The following is a 20,013-nucleotide window of genomic DNA, read 5'->3' on the forward strand; positions in this document are numbered from 1 at the left end:
TGTCCACATATATACTATAGTACTGTATTGTAAGGATAGGCGGCATTGAAAATTCATGAAATGGCGTCGGGTGGACGTACTATGTTATCAAAAAAACAAAACGGTCCCTCTTGTACTGTACACTACTTTGAAAACACTCATTTGGGTCATTTCCCTTTGGTCAGTGTTTAAGAATCAAGTGTAACGACTGAAGTGACAAATAAATCATGACATTTATTGACAGTCCTGCCTTCGAGTCATGACATTTGAATACAGATTTTTCTCCCCGGCCTATTCATTCGCCACGTGAGGCCAGTCGACCTAATCGACCAGATGGGGCAGGAAGTAGTTGGCGGCCATGGCGAGGATGGGCGCTCCCGTGGGAACGCCGGGGAAGGGGCCGCTGGAGCCCGCAATGTCCACGTGGGAGTACGGCAGAGGCGCCTCGGAATCCACTCCGTGCTGCGTGGAGGAGGACCGAGGCCACGTGATTGGACAGATACCGCGGAGGAGTTGCCGACTCCAGAGAAACACGGCGCGTACCTGGTGCAAGCCCGATGCCATGATGAGGAAGGCGGCCGGGGTCTGATGTCCGCGAGGGGTGGCCGAAGACGGCAGGTTGTTGGACTGCAGGATATCCTCGTACTCGGATTTGCCCTGGTGGAACTCGTAGTCCTCCCTCCGGATAGTGGAAACTTCAAAGGGGTCGCCCAGGGCCTCGCCGGCTGCGTGACGTTCATTCGTTGCAGAAAAAAAAAACATTTTAGCTTTGGAAAAAAAAAAACGTCCTAAGTACGGTAAGCATGACTTCAATCTCCTACTATTGCACCAAGAGCACTTATGTCATTTTGGTGGGGCGGACGGCTCCGCCCATTTTTTGGTCTGGCTCACTCCGCCCTTTTTTAATCTCACCTTTCTGCCACTTGGCCGCATTGTCTTGTTGCCGGGCGGGTCCGTTATCCATGACGATCTGCAAAGACCCAAAGCCTCAACCACCGACGATAGCGACGCCGCCATCCCATAACACGAGCCCTCACCGAGTAGTTGGGTCCCATGGCTCTTATGGCGTGGCCCGTCAGGGTGGCGATGGTAAACAAGTGCGGGCACGTCTGGGACAGCGCCTGTCGGAGGACAAAGCCCAACGTGCGTTGACGACGGAAGGCAAAGGCCCCGCCCCCGACCGGCCCGGGGTGGCTCCGACCTTCTCTTTCATCTCGCACAGCAGGTCCACCATCACCATCCGTCCCTCCGCGTCCGTGTTGCCCACCCGGACTCGGCGGCCGGCGCGGGACAGCACCAGCTCGTCCGCCACGTAGCAGTCTAGAGGGCACGGGGAGGCTTTTGACTCTGGCCGGCAAAGTTTAGAGATTCGAACGGCACCTACCCGAACCCACGCTATTGCGCACCATGGCCATGGCGCCGAAGACCTTGATGTTTTTGGGCTTCATCTTGGCCAAGATCTGAAAGGGCACGGGCAGAGTGGAGAAGAGCTCCGATGGGACGTGAACGGGCGCCCGCTTTGACTCACCTGGAAGAAGCCCGCCACGGCGGCGGCGCCGCACTTGTCTCTGTGCATCCCCGCCATGAAGCCGCCGGCCTTGATGTCGGCGCCGCCAGTGTCGTAGGTGATGCCCTGCGAGAGGAGAGTGGAAAATTTGTCGAAAACGGGACTTGACTTCATGTCCATCCAGCCCGCGGTTGAGAAAATCCAAGCCAGTTCCCGGCGCTACCCTCACCTTTCCCACCAGCATGAGCGTCTTGCGGACGGGTCCCTCGCCGCAGTACTCCAACTTGATCACTCTGGCCTGGTGACGGGTTACGCCTGCGCCCAGAAGGGAGTGTCAAGGGGGAAATCGGGGCCGGTGGGACCAAGGGCGCGCCTCACCGTTGGCGCAGCGGTTGACGGCGCCCAGGCAGGGGTACTCCCTCTCCAGAAGCTTGGCGTCGCTGATCACCTCCACCTAAAACGGAAAGCGGGCGTATCCCGCCATCCGTCATTCCAGACCAACGGGAGGGAGGGAGGACGGAGGAGCCTACATGCACGTCGCTGTTCCTAAAGAGTTCCACGACGTAATCGGCGGCGCGGGGGGCGGCCATTCGCTCGGGGTCCGAGCCGCCCACGTCACGGCACGCCAGCCTGGGTGGAGCGAGAACGCTCGAGAACGCTCAAGAACTCTCGGGAACGCTCAGGAACGCTCGCTACCTACCTCCCGCTCTCCAGAGCCCCGGCCAGATCGGCCAAGGTCTGGCCCTGGCTCTCCTGAGCCACCCACAGGCCCAGCACGCACACCTTGCGGTTGGAAGACTTGATGTTGGCCTCCCTGACTTCCAGAGGCTGCCGGGCGACACAATGCCATTTTACGGCACCTGCAGAATCGCCACGGCGGCGCCTTTTTACTCCTCACCGTGTAGAGTGCGTGAAGAGCTCCCAACGCGGCCACCAGCGGGCTGTTCTTGTAGTCCTTGTGCTGAGGGCACACCAGCAGGGGGCGCTGCATTCCAGTTTTTAAGGCCCTGAAACGATCGCCTGGTGTCACGGAAGCCCAGCTCAAAGAGAAACGACCCCAACGCCGGCTCACCTCTTGACGGCGTTGACGGCCGCGTCGCCGAACCGCCGGACGTCGTCGTAGTCGCGGTTGACGGGGCCCGTGGCGCAAAACACCAGGCGTTCACCGGGGAGACCGGGGACCCTCAGGACCACCACCTCCTTGCCCAGGCCGCCATCGATCTGTTTACCAGAGGACATTTGGGACACGGGACGCTGTCGGTCTAGCTTTTGTGGCATCACACATTTAAAGCACTTTTTTTGCAACAACTTACGATGTTATAGTCCTGCAGCGGTGCTTTAAGACAGTCCAGCTCAGAAGGCAAATCATCGTAACTCTGAGTCACCAAGACCACGCCGTCAAATCTACCAGTGCAAAAATGCATCATCAACAAAATGTCCACCTCAACAGGACACGTTAAGCAAAAAAAAGAGGAATCATCACTTCTACTCACTTGTGGTCATTGAGGTCCGTTGTCCACTCGATGGGCTGCACACTACACAAAATACAATTGGAAAAATGACATTCAAACACGGTAAGAAAATCCCACAAAGAGCGCTAAATACTATGGGAAAAAAGAACATTAAAAAAAACTTTTAATACCATGTTATCAGGGACCAAAATCAGAGTAAATATACTCTAATTTATTCGTTAATGAAAAATATGACTATTATCATGAATAAAATAATTGAGAACTAAGCTTGACATACTTTGCGACCTATATATTAGCCAAAAGATATCGTCAATTGCCTAGAAATGGACTGTTGAAATCAGGACACGACCTTTGATCTCTTCATTCTTATCTCTACAATGACAATGTCTTGACATGCACATGATAAGTCAGCTAGCTTCAACAAATTTACCCATTTGTTGGGCCGTAAGAAAACACACAAAAAGGCTAAGTCACGTTTGCCAAAGTGAAAGCAAAACCGACGGAATACCCATTTAGCATAAACTAAGGAGAGGAGAACTTGTCTTTGAACTTCCTCCATTGGGTCGGCCTTTGAATGGTTCAAACAAGTGCCTCTATGCCCTGAAATGTGTCTTATGGAAGGTTCCTCGAGTGGCACAAATGAAACTTTGCGTTCGTCTTCTCACCTGGTGCACATGATGTCCTGTCTTCCGTCTCTTCCCAGCAATCGTCGACAAGTCTTGCAGGAAAAGAAAGCCAAGCCGGTCTGCGAAGGTGATTGGGAGGCTGCCGGTCACATGATCAGTTGGGGCTTTTGGAGCGTTGCCTTCCCGTCCCGTTCAAAACGTCGGAGAGGATCCTTTTTTGTCAACAAATTGCTCTTAATAAAATACACGACGTCAAATTTTGGCCAAAAAATTCAGGATATTTAAATGTGAACTTAAATATAAACCATATTTACAGTAAAATGTCGTTTTGCGTCACTTGATTTACAAGTACTGGACAAATTCCGAGGCGAACGAAGATGATTTTGTTATGCCTGACGGGACTTGTAGTGTTCGTTTTAATGACACCCAAATATCCATTACTAGTTGTTGTTGTTGTTGTTGTTGTTGTTGTTGTTGTTGCTGTTTTAAATATACATTGTGTACATAAGTGTATACGAGCGATAGGCTTATTAATTAGATTGAAAATCAGCGGATTCGGGGACGCGGTGGAAGGGAAATTTCAGTCACTGAAGCTTTGCGGAAGTCGAGTTTAAGGAGCAGAAGTCGAGCAGAGGTGAGTCGTCAGTGAATGAGTGCAATATTAACCTAGGGCTGCACTTAAGATGCTTCTTGTGTAAATAATCTCCGAATTGATGTGCTCGACCTTCAGGTAGGCAATGGAACTATCGAGGATACTTTGATGCATTTTTATAACACTGTCGTTTGAGCTGCATCGGCGCGCGACCGACGCTTGAGTTTGTTTACTTGTACGTATAGAAATTCTTTTAGAAAACAAGAGCACCACAACATATGTCTGTATCCAATGAGCTTCATTAGTCTTCAATCTGTTTTGTTTCTATCCGCTGAGTAACGAACACGTTACCATTTGTCATGCATATCCATTTAAATATGACATTCCTCCCAAAAAATCTGCTGAACCTTATTATTATTATTATTATTAGGTTATTACTGCCAGATGCATGTGAATATGTAAATTTGAATGAGCACACCTCCTACCTCTTGTCTCCCGTCTCTCCAAAGATGAGAGTCGCTTTGGGCTCCTTCCGCCTCCTCCGTTCGCACTTTCCCGGAGGCTTGTCCAACCTGCACAAACGGGGCATGCGGCTGGTTCAGTTCCAGCGCCTGGACGGCGAGGGCGTCCGAGTGGGAGCGGAATTGGGCCCGGGCCTGGACGTGGTGGACCTCAGGGCCTGCGACCCCTCCGTGCCCGGCACCGTGAAAGAGCTTCTAGAGATGGGAGACCAAGGTCTGGAACGAGCCCGCAGGTATATCCATCGGCGAGCCGCCCAAGAGCACTTACTTTCCCTCGGACGTGATTGACGGCGACGTGATCCCCCGGCCGCAGGGCCCTGTCGTCCGGCCGCCACGTGCTGAAGCGCTCCGACGTGAGGATCCTGTCTCCCGTTTCCTCCCCGGAGAAGTTGGTGTGCGTGGGCCTCAACTACCGGGACCACTGCCTGGAACAGAATGCCCCCATCCCCAAGGAACCCCTTATCTTCAACAAGTTCCCCAACGCCATCACGGGGCCCTTCCATGACATTCTTCTTCCTCCCGAGAGCCAAGTGAGTGTGGTGTAAGATGGCGCTCTTTCGTTTTGGCGTTTTCCATTCTGCTATATATCAAGATGTGGCATGACACCATTCCAATGAATTGATCTTCACGCCTGTGTTTTTGGTGCAAATAAACAATAGTGCTGCACCTCCACTCGCGGCCACTAGGGGCAGAAGTAAGGCGCCGTGCCTGCCTTGACATGTAGTAATCGGCCTCGGACGCACGAGGGTGTTGTTTCCCCAGCTCATGAATTCCATCCGTTAAGATTTTCTTCAGCATTTAAAAACGGACAAACTAGTACAATGAAGGGCAATTATAGTTCAAAACTAAAACAATTTGATGTGGGAGTTGAGCTGAGATACAGCGCCCCTTTGCGTCCGACTGACTGCTGCCCACTAGTGGCCGCGAGCAAAAGTGCTGTCCCCAATTGTCCCCCCCCCCTTTTTTTAATACCTTAACTGGATTGGAACAAGATCCTAACTCTGTGTTTGATCTCATTGAAAGGAGGTGGACTGGGAAGTGGAACTGGCTTTTGTGATCGGACGCAAGGGGAGGTACATCAAGGTAAGAGCGGCGACCGGTCGGTCGGTCGGTCGGTCTGGAGCGGACTCACTCACCATTTTGTGGCCGTCCAGGAGGAAGAGGCCCTCTCGTACGTGGCGGGCTTCACGGTGGCCAACGACGTGAGCGCTCGCGACTGGCAGATGAAACGCAACGGGAAGCAGTGGCTGCTGGGAAAGACCTTTGAAAGCTTTTGTCCCCTCGGACCGGCCTTGGTCACCACGGATGCCGTCGCAGGTCATACATCGCCCTTCATACTCTGTCCAAACTTCTTCTCCGATGGCCTACAAGGATACAAGGATTCAAAGGCCAAATTGAAATTCATCTACTTTTATTTTTGAAATAGATCAAAACAAATTTGGCACGCTAACACAGACAGCCGTTAAGTAGGTGGCCTTCGGAGAAGTTTGGACATCCCAGAATTGAAAAAAAAAAATGTCATCACCTCCAGATCCGCACAAGTTGGGAATTCGCTGTCTCCTCAACGGACAAGTGGTCCAGAGCAGCAACACGGATCAGATGATCTTCAGGACACAAGCGCTCGTCTCCTGGCTTTCAAAGTAAGAGCAAACCTGCTTCTATCAAACACGCCATGGAATGTACAACCCCAAAAGCGGTTATGAATAGGAGTCGAGCTCGCAATGCCGTAAAGCGCACAGGAGCCTCTGTTAAAGTGAAAGAAGCTTTAAATTCATGGGCTACATTAGTGCAAGATTTTGGTACGCGGTTACGTCTACTTAACTTGGCTCGCCGTCCGTCTTCCCTTTTAAGATTTGTGACGTTGACTCCCGGAGACGTGTTCCTGACGGGCACCCCTCCCGGCGTGGGGGTGTTCAGAAAGCCGGCGCTCTTTCTCAAGGTGATTTTCCTCGCAAAGATGACTACTGCCGTCCGTCAGCTGGCGGCCAAGTGCCCACCTGACCGACTCATTTTGTGTCTTCCAGAAGGGAGACGTGGTGGAGTGCCAAATCGATCAACTGGGCTCCATCGTCAATAAAGTGCTTTGAACGGAAATGTCGGCCGCTGCCTCCTCATTGGATTGGAAATGTGGGCTTTTTACCAGAACCTTCTCTTAAGGCGGCTGTCGATGAGCCCGCTCGACCGTGTTTGACAACACCGGAGGGCAGCAGAGCTTCACGCCGTGAATGCCGGATGAAAAGCGCAATTTGTGGGGAAGGTCGGATTTGAAATGAAAAGAGCTCACATCCGATCCATTCTCAAATTGCCAGTTTAATAACCAAACGGTCTGCGTGGGCTAACGTGGCAAACGGCAAAGTCAAAAGCTCACGTTGGAGGAAAACAAAAATGACGGCGCGGCTGATTGCGGCAAGCCGCCCTCCCGCGGCTTTATGCTAATGCTATTACGGGGCCAAAACTTGAAATCAATGTGTGCTAAGTGAAAAATCTCAAAGCAATTAACCCCAGGCAACTGTGGGAAGGAGGAACATCCTCCGCTTTCTCCAGTCCGACGCGCAAACAAACAAGCCAAAGTCCACGGCGATAAACGGCCATGTTTAACGTTCAAGGTGGAGGGAGGTACTGCTGGATGAACTGCTGCAGCTTACTTTGGTTTTCTGGCACCCGGTACACGGGTGTCAGCCCCAGGAAGACTCCTCCCTCTTCTCCATTCTCCTTCGTGAGGACCTGATGGGGACGGGAGGGGGGCGCCGAGTTAGACCCCCGCTTTGAGTCGAGCCCAGAACAGCTTTCGCCATCGATGGCGTCCACAGAGCGTCGCGTCCGTCACTTGCGTGTCACTCACCCCCAAGTCCACGAAAGTCTCGACGGCGTCGGTGGCGGCCTCCGGCGAGCAGCTCTCTAGGAAACACAGCGCGTTTCATTCAAAATTGCAGAGCAGACCATAACTCCCCTGACCCCTACCCCATCAAGTAAAAAAGGCCACCAAATAATGGAACAAGGCCATTATTGTGTAGAGACCGCTCCAATTTGTTTTCACGGTGGAGAGCTTTCAATGGGGGGCTGAGAATACATTTGTATGTACGTGCGGAGGTGTACGAACGACTGTTACACCGTTTTTTTTTTTTTTTAATTTTACGTGCTCACCGTATTGCCGTTTGTTCTCTTGGGCCGTCTTGCGCAGATGCGAGCGCAGCTCTGTCACAAAGTGGGCTTCTGTCCAGGAAAAAAAGATGGATCAATAAATATTTCTTGGATTTGCTCCTTTTTGTAAAATCTAGTCCACCGGTGTCAAAGTGATGGCCCCGGGGCCAAAATGTGGCCCGTCGCATCATTTTGTGCGGCCCGGGAAAGTCAATCACGAGTGCTGACTTTCTGTTTAAGGCTCAAATTCAAATGATAGAAAATAGATGTGTATTACAATTCCTGATTTTCCCCCTTTTAAATCAATCATTGTCATTTTTTAATCCAGTTTTTAGTTCACAAATCATTGTGTAAAATCTAAAATATATATTTAAAAAAAGCTAAAATAAACATTGTTTTAGATCTATAATAAACGGAATATTCAGGGCTTTTAATCCATTAAAAAAAGGGAAAAATTCTATCTTTGATGGTCTGGCGCAGGTGAAATGGAGTTGACGTTAAAGCGGCCTGCCAAGCAAACCCGAGTCCGACACCCTTGGTCTAGCGAGAAAATGAAACCTGGCAGAGGCGAGGCCAGACGCTCCAGGAAGGCGGCGGTCCAGCAAAGCGTCCTCAGACGTCCGGCGAGCATGTTGACCAGGAACAGCAGCATGTCGGGACACTGACTGGGACGGCTCATCTAGGAATGACACAAAAGAAAAGAAAAGTCAAAGATGGAAGGTCGCCCGCCTGATACTTATTTACGTCAGTGATTGCTGTCGTAAGTCACAGATTTCCCCCCCCCCCCGAAAAGGCCATCCGTGCCATCCATGCCAATTTCCATGAAAAATAGCGCTCCACTTCTGAATATTACAAATGACTCAAGCACTTCTGGAACAAATTAATTCCGGAATGGACGTACCAATCAAGGTCGGACTGAATGTTTCTTTGTTTTCCAATCCTACCATTTTTAATAAATGTCTGGCACCCAATGACGTCTAGGAAATATGGCAATATGACCAGATAAGACGGAGAGTCGGAACAGAGCGTCCCAGGTGTAGCCATCTTTTCCGTATTTGAACGGCGCGTGAAAGATTAAAAGGGCTATCTTTTGAACGTAAGCAGCTCTAAATGAAGCGCAAAATGTTCTCCCAGCCCAAATTTGGCGCTCTTTCTGTCTCTTTCAAAAGATTTGGGTCAGAAATATTTGCGGGGCAAATCACCTCAGCAGGCTGGATTTGAATAACAGATGAATGGGCGTATTGTGACCGGGCGCTGGCTTGTCCGTGGCGCTTTCATCTTCTTGCTTTTTCCCAGCAAAAGCGTGGGCTCCCCCAGGGAATCGAGCGCGAGATGCGGAACCCCCACCCCCGCCCCCGCCATCCACACGTCCTCAGCCACTGTTATTAGAGCCGACAGGCATTTGGCTAATTGCTATTCCAGTCAGGCGCCGTGGCCGACGCATTTGCCGTGAGTCACGGGTGCCACGGAGCCTCCTCAAGTTGGGCGTCGGGTGGGCCCCCTCTTCCCGTCGCCGTACCCTCTCCCCCAGCTTCCGTTAAAACTGGGCGGACGTCCCACGTCCTACCTTGTAGAAAGGCGCCGCCTCCTGGTCGGATTGGCCGTCATCCGGCTGGTCCGTAGCCATCCAGGTGGACACTCTCTTTCTTCTCCTGGTGTCGTCCACGGGAATTTCCCCGTGGTCCTCGGAAAAAAGACAAAGTGAAAGGAGCAGTTCCGGGAAAAACTCTCTTGTCTTTTGTTTAACAGTCAAATTTCAATAGGTTTGAAATTCAAACAGGATCATTTTCTACGGCAAAAGCTCCGGGAACTGGATTACCGTCATTTCCGGACTAAAAGTGGCGCTTTTTAATGGTTTGGCGGTGACGAATACTCAAGTGCAACCTCCATGATGTTTTTTTGTTTTTCCCACTCTCTGTTTTTTTTTTTTTTGTAGACTATTTCTATCCAAAAACCTGTTCTGTTAACAGATGCCGCCGATTCAGCCTTTTGTTCAATTCTCACTTGAACGCAGATTTGTTTTTGCTTTTTGATCAAATACTAAAAAAAAAGTGACTTATATATATTTTCCCTCTTGATGGCGTGGAGTGAAATGTGCAATGTCTGTGCATCCACTGACGTCCCCATGAAAAAGCTGTCTTACTTCTTTCTGGATCAAGACGCCACATCGCAGCAGGCTTTCCACGGCATCCAGCGCAAAACTTTGAGGAGACTGACAGGGCTGTGGGAGGAAAAAAAAATGTGAATAAATGAGGGAGGCAGGTAAGAAGAAGCAAACATCTCATCAAGCCCAAAAAGAGCAGTCGAGGAAGACAGGTGAGGGGGGGGGGGGGGGAGCCCAGACAGCCAGGCGGAGCAGACCCCCCCCGAAAGCAGATCAGAGAAGACCAATCGGCCATCGGGACGCGCCAACCAGCCAAGGATTTTTCAAAACATTTTTTGTTCCTTTTCCCCCCACCGAGGCAAAGGCGGAGTCACGTCGCTGCCGGCGGAATGCAAAAAAAAAAAGAAGCTGACATGAAAGGTGGGCCGACGGAGAAAAGAGGAACGTACGCGGCGCCCCCGGAGGCCTCCGCCGACTCGGCGTGACGGACGGCGAGCACGTCACGGCGGCGGCTTCCCGTCGGCGACGCCGACGGCGACTCACCGGCCGGAAGCCCGCGGGCAGGAGATGGCAGAGGCGGAGGGCTCTCCGGTTCAGCTCCGACGGGGAGAGCGCCACGTCAAACTCGGCCCGACCTCTGACCCCCCCGTCCGGCGTCTCGGTCCGCGCCCCCACGTCATGCAGTGCGGATGACACGGCGCACGCTGGCAGGGGGAGGGAAACAAAATGGCTTCTATTGGCAACGGTGGTGGGAACAAAAAGGTCAAACAGGTCACTTGTAAAAAAAACAATTTAGATGGACAGACGGATAAGGTGGCTTCAATTCACGCAACGCTTTCCTTCAGTCCGGAAACACTTCCTTGGTATAGTACGGCAAAAAGATGGCGGATCTCTGCCCATTGGAACATGGGGAGATTATTTGCTGATTATTTGCTCACTGGAGTGAGCGAGGGATCGACACTGTCTGTCTTTGGGCGCCACAATGGGAGCTTTTAATGAGTTCTGACGCACCAGCCAGACCAGAAGAAGCTTTGGCGCGTCGTTGAAAAGGAGGCACCGGAGAAAAGGACGCCACGCTCATAAAAGAAGGCATTAGCTGTCGCGGGCCGCTGGTAGACTCCACTCCTCCGGGAAAGCCAGAGTAATACGCAAGTGTTTGGGATTAAGAGCCAGAGCAGATGGCCACGCTGTGCGGACCGAGACGGAGAGCCGGCCGCACAACGCCGCCATCTTGGCTCCAATTGTGGCCGGCCAAGTTGCAAGCCGGTCACTCAAGAAGAGGCTGAAAAGAAGAGCTGGCCCTCAAAAGGAAAAAGCACTTTTCAAAACCAAGTCCAAACCAGAGACGCTTTTCTTCCAGCTGCCGCTCACAATTTCCTCCAACAAAACAACGGGAAAGCCAATCTATCGGCCGGGCCGGGCGGCCGAGCTTTCTCCGACATCTCGGCGTACTTGGAGGGAGAGACGAGGATGGCAAAGGGTCAGAATTGGAGACGCCGCTTTATATTTGACATTTAAAGTGCGCCCTTTGGTATGCCTCGCTGAGTTTAGGAATTCCAGCGCCAAAAAATGGCAGGAGGTGGTCAGGCCACGCCTCTTTATTATTTCATTCATCAAAAAGATTGTAATCTTTTGATGAGATGCACTTTAAAGTGTCTCATTTCCCTCTGTTGATGCTGCACGTGGCTTCAACCAAATATTCTTCAGGGGGCAGAAAAAAAGAGATCATGGTGATAATCTGACTAGATTTGGTTCAATTTTGCATTTTCATCCCTCGACGTGGCGCCAAAGCCCATCGAGGGATTCTGGGCTAGAAAAATAAATGTATGGATGAACTTGCTCTAACAAAGGTCTTTGACCAAAAAGCTGACGGGTGGCCTTCGTTTGAGTGGAGCAATTTTTCAAAATATGGCATTTGAAAATGAGCACGCGCAACCGTTGCCTCCCACGGCGAGCGACTCCGAGGCCGGAGTTCTGCCGTCGGAGCCAAAAACCACGTGGCCCTCTCGCCTTCGCGTGCGTGCGAAATGACTCACCGCCGACGGCTTCCAAAATAAAAGCGCGGGTGACCATCTGGGCCCGCCGCTCCAGCTCCAGTGTGGCGTCCGGCGTGGGACGGGCCAAAATGAAGGGGTCTGGCCTGGGAAACAAAGACAAGTTGAGCTTCTCGGCCCCGTTGGCTCGCCTTGGCTTTACGAAGAAAGCCACCTGGAAGGCGGCGGCGCCGCCGCCATGATGAGGTTGGGGGCCAGCAGCGCCAGGGACGTGTGGAGCACCTGGGCCAGACTGCCGCCGAATCCCACGTCTTTGTCCCTGAACAGGAGCTCCTCCGTGAGCCAGGCCACGTCTCGGCACAGCAGGGACACCCGGGCGCCCGCCTGCGGACGGACGTCGTTGTCGTCGTGGTGACGGGCGGTTCGCCTCGCCGACCCGTGTGGCCTTTACCTGGCGGTGTCTGTAGAGCAAGAGAGCGGACAGCAGGCCGGTGGACATGACGGCCGCGCAACAACTTGCGGCTGAAAGGAAACAATGACATCATCCTGGTCAAATGAGTCCCTTTCCACGAGCATTTTTCCCACAAATGTGACCCCAATGACGACATTTCTCACAAATACATGAAAAAAATATTATCAATAATATATAAAGAGAGAAAGTTTGGAGGTGCAAACTAAAGGGAATTATTAATTAACAAAAAATAGAACCCGAAGCATAGTCCGCGTGTGGACTAGCTGGCAACATTCAGCCGTTTTGTTTGTCCATTTTTGGTACCCGACGTGGGCTTCGCTAAACGTGGCCAAAAGTGTGAAAAACACGCTTGAAAGCGCCACAACATTCCAAGAGCTGGCCAGGATTCATTTGGGGAATATCATCTCTCACTCACAGAAGATGAGATGGACGGCCACGGCGTCACTGGGCCGGCTCTCCCCGCCGTTTGGCTCCGGTCGCCGCGGCGGTGCCGGCCACGACGTCCTCCTCTGCCCCAATCCGCTCTCGGCGCTGGCTGAAACAAGCCTGCGGACGGAAGACCAAACGTCACAGAGTGTCACTGTACGATAATACTGTATACATAAGCGGCTCAGGGGTAAACATTTCTTATCATTTAGCGGCGCCCCATATTTCCCTGGGGAAAGAGCGGGTCGGAAAACAAACTGGAGCTGCCGCCCGCCCGCCCGCCAGCCGCCCGCTTGGACCGTGGCGCTCTAATGGTAAACAAGTGCCCACCGGCGGGGAAACAATGGCCAGAAAAGGGAAAAAGACGCAAGTGAGCAAAATCCAATGACATTACAGTGGGCCGACGAGCAGCGTGGCTTTGGTTATTATTCCCCGGAGAGCCTTTGATTCAAAGCTCATTTTCCCCCGACGCCACCGTCATTGTACTCTATCAATAGAAAAAGAAAGAGAAAAAAAGAGATATGGAAATGCAGATAATGAAAGAATACTTGGCTAATCAGCAGCGCTGGCTGAACTTGGCCCGCTTTCAACAAAAAAACAGCCGTGGCCATAGTGCGCTACAAAAATTGTTGACGCTGGAAATTGGCGGGGGGAAAGATCCGGAACGTCACCCCCTCCGATGAACCGAAATCGGATTTTTTTAAAGAGGGAAACGATGACATCAAATGCTAAACCGCGCCGCCACATTTTTAGGGAAAGAATAAAGTGACCTGCGCTTGAGGATGGCGGGCTCCAACAAATCCTTTAGAGAACACCATTCGTCCATTCTCCACCTGCCTGACGTGGACATCTCCTAAAGGTGGGTGGGGACAAATGCGCTCAATCAAAACAAACGCTCAATTTGACATTTGAAATAGGACTAAGTCTCCAAGATCCAGAGATACATCACCCAACGTTTTATTCTATTTGTAATGGAACTTGTTGTGGGATGAAGATAAGCGAGAGCAACCGTGGGTGAGGCTCTTAAAGGACACTGACCCGGAGAGAAAAGGCTTGGGCCAGATGGATCCGCACGCTTCCTGCTTCCGCCTTCTTCCAAAGTCGAGAGAAGAGCCGGCGCAGCCGAGGGCCCGGCTAAACAGATGACAAGAAAAACAACAAGAAAAAGAAGAAAAAGAAGAAAAAGAAGGCACACATTTCACTGATTTCACGGCGGTGCGTCGCATGATTGTGGGAAGACAAAAAAGAAAAACAGCAAAAGCCGCCACGTCTCAATAAGATCTTTGTGTTTGCTACTAAACTGAATTAGAGGAAAAGAAGGATACGGCCAGGAACGCCTTTTTGGTTTGTTTGTGGAACTTGGCTGAAAGACACCCCCACATTCTCAACAATGGAAAAAGCCAATCGTCATCATCACGTAAGACATACAAACGTTACCCAATGAGCAATGAATTCCCCCTGGGAGTGGCAAAAAAGCCACCCCAAGCAACCACTTGTTTACCTGCACGTGCGTTTTGGGGACACCATCGTAGGCGATGCCCACGGGGACCAGACGGACATCGGGGACGTCTCCGTCCCGGACGAGCCGCCCGACGGCATCCAGCCACTGGCGCCCCCGGCCGGACTCCGCCGAGATCCCCAGGCTCAGGGATTGGCCCTCGGCGAGCAGCTCACGTAGCAGCTAAGAGCAGTCGAGAAAGAAAGAAAGAAAGAGCGTCACAACAAAAGTCTGCAACTGCAAGGTCGCCGGAGTCGGAAGCCGTTAGCGTGAAAATACCCGCCACTGCCGCCGCGCATTTTAAGTGACGCATTAACCAAATGACAGGTCCAGGCCAAGAGGGGATTAAAAAGAAAAAATGTTTGGGGCACCACAGGAACCAGTGCAAACTAGATGAAGCATACTAAAATCTTCAATTTACTTCATAAGGAATAATATATGCCTATCAAGATTAGCCTCCGCTACCCCAAAAGTGTCCCATTGAAGCTCAAGTCAGACTTACAGAGGTCATGACGGGGGCATACAAAGCGTCCGTTTCTGCTTCCTCTTCGCTCGCTGCGGAAGACGGCAGGAGGATGGCGCCGATTTTCTGGAGGACCATCCTGAAAGGACAAACACGGGCTTTTGACATGGAATCTTGGACATTTCCACGCCGTCCAGACGTTGGACATTTCTAGAAAAGGACTTTTGGGTGGTTTAAAGGCGGGTCGTCGCAGTACCTGAGGAAGGAGTTGGCGACGGGAAAGGGACAAATGGCGTACGGGACTCTCAGGCCGTTGAAAAAGAGCGCCAGGGAGAGGACGGCGTTGTCCAGCGGGCTCTGACGCACGTACACGTACACCAGCGGCGAGCCCTGCGTAGCAAAACGGAGGCGTGGGCATCAACGATGGCTCCCGTTGCCAAGTACTCAAAGATGCGTCATCCGGGAGGAGAGGGATGATGTTTTTGGGGGCTTGGGGGGGCTTCGTACTGACACAAAAAAATGAAATTCTGAACTGAAGAAGGTGCGCAAAAGGCAAGGCAAGGCCCGCTTACAGGAATCAATACTTGAGAAGAAGAAAAAAGTTCTCAGGTGGGCCGGACTGGTTTTTTTTGGGGTTGCTCCAAATAAAATTGACCTGCGGCTGTAAGATGAGCATTCACAGCCAATTTTAAGACGTCTATCCTGTACCTTTTTGGATCTTTTCTTACTGCTTTGGGGGGAATTTCCCACTCGGTTGCCGTCGATGACAACGTATTGACGGCAGGGAGGGGCGGGGCCAAAGAGCCAACGTGACTGCGGATGAGAAATGGAGTAAAGTGCAGCGGTCCGACCCCCCGGAGCGCCCCACGCGTTTGATACCCCTGATTGCACAGTAGTAGTGAGTCAATGTGATTGTTGTTTTTGTGTGTTTGTGTGTCGGTGTCAGCACAGCATGTAGAAATAGTAAGAGACACGCTAGCTTGATTGTCAACTTAGGCCTTTCTTTCTGATCAGTGTTAAGGAAACAAAGAGCTAATTAGTGCTGACTTGATGATCTATCCACAGAGAAATAAAACACGGACATTTTAATGAAAAAAAAAGCAAGCAAAAGGCTAGAAAACAAGCAAAGGGGGAAATACACACTTTTTTTATATGGACTCGTTAAGTACTTATTGTTGTGCTTTTTAGGCAGCTCTCTCTCTCTCTCCATTTTTTATGGCTTCGTGCCAAGAGTCAAATCTCCGTTCGCTTCATTTGACGTCTGTAATTTGGTTCAATTTATTCCGTTTGGATTCTGCACTTGATTTTTTGAATTCCCTCCTTTCCTGTCTGTGTTTATTTTGTTTACCAGTAAGAAAAGCCCGCATTCCCCACTAGCTCAATAATACATAATTGATGACATTTCCTTGTTGCAAATCCTGTTCAAATATCACCGACTCACTCATGTGGCGTACGTACCACGCAGTCTTTCCTATTTCTATTCTTTTTTTTTTTAAGGAAAGGTGATAAAATGTGCTTCAAGTTACTTGTTGACGCAATTGAAAAGTTCTTCTTTGTGTGTTTGCGTCGTTATGTCTTGATGACAGTGCCCCCAAGTGTCCGGGGTGCACGCGCGCGCGCACGCACACACCAACAGAGAAGCAAAACGGCAGTAAAAACAACAAAACCCATTTTAAGGGTCTGTTGGGATAGCTTGGGACTAAAGTCGTGATACTTACTAAACACCAACCAAAGTACACTACATACTACAATACTTTTTTTTTCTCTCTATATTCTTCCTTTTAACAGAGCAGAGGACGTAATTGGCTACACTTGTTTACGCCGAGCTATTCATTAGTTAAAGGCACAGTTAAACAAGGATTTGTTGGTAGGGAAACCTATTCAAGACCTAGAAATCAAGTCTTAAATAAAAGTCGTAAAAGGATCCGTAAAAAAAGAAGGGAGGGAATTCAAATCTAATTTAGATGGAAGCAACATTTGATTTGATGAGGGGCTCTTAAAAGAGAGGGAATTGCCAAGGATGAATGAAGCAAACCTCACAAGTCTCATTAGATGGGACACGTCGTCATTTTAACCAGCTCCAACTAATGCCTGACTGTTTATGATCATGATCGTGATGAGGAGGAGGATGAAGACGTACCTCTCGCGAGGCGGCGCGCAGAGCCCTAAAATGATCCAGGTTGACTTGGACGCTGCCAAAAAGCCAGGAAAACATCTTCATGGAGGCCCAGCCTACGCACCTAAGGCACAAAAAGAGGACATCAAAATGAAAATGAAGGACTTTTTTTTATCCAGGTGGAAGTGTGCTGACGCAAGAAAGGCAAAAAAATGGACAAAACAACAGCCAGGGCTGCAAATAGGGACGCAGACACCATAACAAAGGCTGACTCACACATTCAAAAGTTGGTTCTCTTTTTTTAAAAGTATTCTATACTTTAAAGTGTGAGACGGGTGTCCAAAAATACTTTGGACGGATGTGAATTGCTTGGGAAATATTGTTGGGGATTTCACGTGGCTCGCTCACAAAATTGAACGTTACTCGGAAAAAAACCTACCGTAAAAAGAACGGGGAGATGCACGTGTTAATGATGGGGCGGAAGAATGACAGGGGATGGCCCTTGACCTGGTCCTTGACATGGTCCTTGGCCACTTTGACTTCCGATGCCAGAGCCTCCCTCACGCTGAAACACAAGAAGGCCACAATTCAGCGATACAGTAGCAAGGACGGCGACCATTTCCGGCCAAAGAAAGGCTTAGCGAAATGCTCCAACTAAGAGATTATCGCGAGAAAACAATGCAACGTCCGTCCGTTGCGCGTCCATCTATTCCCGTCACGTCTCTCGTACCCGTGGCTCTGGCAAAGCCTCTCCTGGCGGGCCACGCCACGACCGGGATAAACGTCACGGGCGCACACAAAGAGCACGCAGCACATCCTCCGCACCAGCCAGCCTCTGTACCTGCGCCACAACAAAAAGGACCACAAAAAACAGGTTTACTGTGTGAATACCATTGTAAAACAACGAGAAGGAAACAAATCAATGGGTCTGGACCCCGCCTGGCGAGGCAAAAAGTGCTCGCCAACTGGCCATCTTCCACTTTTTACCTGGTGTGACTTTCGTTGACGGAGAGGATGTCGCTGAAGCCCAGGTTGGCACTCTGCTCCGACTTGGCGTCTTGACGGTGACGTGCCTGAAAGAGACAAGGACGTTAGCAAAAATCAAATCAAATGCATGCTTTGGAACATTCCAGAGGAACCGGGCGGGAAGGGAGCCACGGCGTCTCCTCGTCCAAGTACAGCCAAATCTGGTCACTATGCCACCTTGTTACTATGCGACGGGTGGCATAGTAGGCAGAATTGACTGCCCGGCCGATAAAGACATCCAGTGGTGGACCGGATTCCCAAGGTGAAGCTCACCAGACTGTCCGGAGTGCAGCGCTGGCAACACTGGCCCACCACGGGGCGGAACTTGCCCAGCACGGGCGCCGGAGTCATCCTTAACGAAGGCGACAACTACGGGAGGACAAAAGCGAGTGTGGATTAGAAACGTAAAATGTACGGCACGATCGTCATGCAGCAATCAGTACGTTAGCGCAGTCTCAACTATTCCAGAAAAGGCCACCGTGGCTGCGTGTTTTCCTTTCAGGCCATCAGGAGGACATCTTTTGGAAAGCCAAACCCTAACCCTAAATCCTTTTCATCATTCTACTGGCTTGACAGGTGCCTTTAAATGCTCAAGTACAGAACGTGGCGAAAAAAACGGGGTGACGCCTTCACTTTGAATAGAACGGCCTCATCAATCTGGTCAAATCCATATCAAAGATGGGAAAAGGAAAGAAGGAAAGACAGCGGGAACGGGGGAACTCCGAGGTGTTCTCTTTTCTGGGACGCCAGCAAATTCACGGGGCATATTTCCAACAAATGTTTATTAGCCGCTACTCCATCACCAGTATTTGCGGCTCAATTATTGGCTTTTACGGCGGCAGCGGCAGCTCCTCGGGGAACCCGAGCGCTTGGAAAAAAGTAGTCCAACGTGCTAAAGCCCACACTAAGACTACACACGGAATAAAACGGGCGGAAGAAGGTTGCCGCCGGAGAATACAAACGCTGTCTGGCGGAATAGAGAGAGAAAAAATGGCTGGTGTACCAGCGACGGTCTTACCGCGGGTCTTTTGCGCGGCACGGCCACGCCTGCGCTCATCCCGCCGTTCGCAGCCATGTTGAAGCCACTTGGACGCCGTGATCTGTTGAGACAAAGATGGAGATTTCAAAGCCATGTATTGAAATATGCACACAAGAAGAGAATGTTGGCCTTTTTCTCCACCATCGATTTCGGATTGAGGAAGTCTTTGGGGCAAAATTGTTCCGCTTCATTGAAGCCGTTCGCCATGTTGATTAATATCCCGTTATTCAGCCTGCAGGTGAAATAAAAACGGGTTCCCCGGAAGAAGCCAAATGGTTCCGCCGAGTCGCCTCAACAATACAAACAAGTGAGATAGCATATTCTGGGCGCCTTAAAAAATGGTTTACGAAATAGACGGGTAACGGAGATGACGTGATGATGCTTGTCCGATCCTTAAAACCAAAGACATTTCTTTGGTGTATTTATTCCCGGCCATTCTCTTCTCCTCCATTACTTGGCAAATTAAAACCTTAATCTTGGTGGGAGCTCCAACTTGAAATTCCCACATTCATTGGCAATTCCAGTGGGAGGGCGCCAAGTCAGCGCCGCCGCTAAGAGGTGCGCGGGAATCGGTCCAGCTTTGCCGATGGCGGCCGGGCCCGTCGCTCGGTCGGAGGATACGTGGCCGGCGGTCGGAGAAGCAGTCGGGAGAGGGAATAAAAATCCAAATTGCCTAATCTAATGGCCTTATATAATCCACTTGGACGGGAAAAAAAAAAAAAAAACACAAGTGTGCGGAAATGGCAATAAAGTGGGCTATTTCCGGACCGGAAGCGCCCATCTGCATTTGCCTTCCGACAACACTCCAAAACAGTACAAATAAATAATCATCCCACCCAGTAAAAAGAAGGAGGAGTATTAGTATGGTCCCCGTGGGATATTTTTGCATTTGCCAGTGCCGTCCGTGTATTCCAGAGAGGAAAGAAAATGGCCCGTACAAATGCCTTGAAATTGAGCTCATTTAAATCAAGTAATTGAAGAGGGCCAGTGGCAAAATAATGGGACGACTGGGATTGAAGGTGCGGTGACAAGTTCCC

General features: G+C 50.7%; 3 protein-coding genes and 1 long non-coding RNA gene across 5 annotated transcripts in view; 1 reads left to right on the forward strand and 3 right to left on the reverse strand.

Annotated features, from left to right (window-relative positions):
* Positions 1–193: 193 nt before the first annotated feature.
* Positions 194–3,774, reverse strand: LOC144195536 (putative aminopeptidase W07G4.4). Its single transcript, XM_077715246.1, has 16 exons — positions 3,624–3,774; positions 2,980–3,021; positions 2,800–2,890; positions 2,559–2,707; positions 2,385–2,493; positions 2,187–2,314; positions 2,017–2,116; positions 1,865–1,940; positions 1,716–1,801; positions 1,508–1,612; positions 1,364–1,439; positions 1,181–1,299; positions 1,017–1,100; positions 892–949; positions 523–704; positions 194–441 (listed from the first exon to the last, which is right to left on the reverse strand). Exons 1-16 carry the CDS (start codon positions 3,632–3,634, stop codon positions 301–303), a joined length of 1,557 nt encoding a protein of 518 aa, XP_077571372.1. The 5' UTR covers positions 3,635–3,774; the 3' UTR covers positions 194–300.
* A 241-nt stretch (positions 3,775–4,015) lies between these two features.
* LOC144195988 (oxaloacetate tautomerase fahd2, mitochondrial-like) lies at positions 4,016–6,791 on the forward strand. Of its 2 annotated transcripts, none has more exons than XM_077715949.1 (8): positions 4,016–4,218; positions 4,686–4,930; positions 5,011–5,227; positions 5,721–5,780; positions 5,852–6,014; positions 6,229–6,337; positions 6,549–6,636; positions 6,722–6,791. In XM_077715949.1, exons 2-8 carry the CDS (start codon positions 4,686–4,688, stop codon positions 6,782–6,784), a joined length of 945 nt encoding a protein of 314 aa, XP_077572075.1. In that variant the 5' UTR covers positions 4,016–4,218; the 3' UTR covers positions 6,785–6,791. The 2 variants fall into 2 exon arrangements, with proteins under 2 accessions (XP_077572075.1, XP_077572076.1); XM_077715950.1 differs by lacking the exon at positions 4,016–4,218 and adding an exon at positions 4,223–4,314.
* On the reverse strand, positions 5,179–6,429 carry LOC144195989 (uncharacterized). Its single transcript, XR_013326192.1, has 3 exons — positions 6,223–6,429; positions 5,834–6,061; positions 5,179–5,277 (listed from the first exon to the last, which is right to left on the reverse strand). It is a non-coding gene; the product is annotated as an uncharacterized LOC144195989 (long non-coding RNA).
* Positions 6,792–6,987: 196 nt separating the features above from the next.
* LOC144195987 (glycerol-3-phosphate acyltransferase 2, mitochondrial-like) overlaps positions 6,988–20,013 on the reverse strand; it is a 28,103-nt gene continuing 15,077 nt past the window's right edge. Inside the window, exons 4-25 of the mRNA XM_077715948.1 lie at positions 18,956–19,037; positions 18,211–18,306; positions 17,899–17,984; positions 17,642–17,752; positions 17,351–17,476; positions 16,936–17,035; positions 15,052–15,185; positions 14,835–14,934; positions 14,336–14,515; positions 13,873–13,968; positions 13,605–13,687; positions 12,824–12,954; positions 12,388–12,458; positions 12,151–12,320; positions 11,979–12,082; positions 10,486–10,646; positions 9,982–10,059; positions 9,406–9,522; positions 8,397–8,517; positions 7,842–7,910; positions 7,540–7,595; positions 6,988–7,421 (exon numbers count right to left, since the gene is read on the reverse strand). Of these exons, the coding sequence (XP_077572074.1) occupies positions 7,299–7,421; positions 7,540–7,595; positions 7,842–7,910; positions 8,397–8,517; positions 9,406–9,522; positions 9,982–10,059; positions 10,486–10,646; positions 11,979–12,082; positions 12,151–12,320; positions 12,388–12,458; positions 12,824–12,954; positions 13,605–13,687; positions 13,873–13,968; positions 14,336–14,515; positions 14,835–14,934; positions 15,052–15,185; positions 16,936–17,035; positions 17,351–17,476; positions 17,642–17,752; positions 17,899–17,984; positions 18,211–18,306; positions 18,956–19,012 (2,370 nt within the window). The 5' untranslated portion in view covers positions 19,013–19,037 and the 3' untranslated portion in view covers positions 6,988–7,298. The remainder of the gene's footprint in view (positions 7,422–7,539; positions 7,596–7,841; positions 7,911–8,396; positions 8,518–9,405; positions 9,523–9,981; positions 10,060–10,485; positions 10,647–11,978; positions 12,083–12,150; positions 12,321–12,387; positions 12,459–12,823; positions 12,955–13,604; positions 13,688–13,872; positions 13,969–14,335; positions 14,516–14,834; positions 14,935–15,051; positions 15,186–16,935; positions 17,036–17,350; positions 17,477–17,641; positions 17,753–17,898; positions 17,985–18,210; positions 18,307–18,955; positions 19,038–20,013) is intronic.

This window comes from Stigmatopora nigra, chromosome 4, assembly GCF_051989575.1.
Source record: "Stigmatopora nigra isolate UIUO_SnigA chromosome 4, RoL_Snig_1.1, whole genome shotgun sequence".
Taxonomy (NCBI): Eukaryota; Metazoa; Chordata; class Actinopteri; order Syngnathiformes; family Syngnathidae; genus Stigmatopora; species Stigmatopora nigra.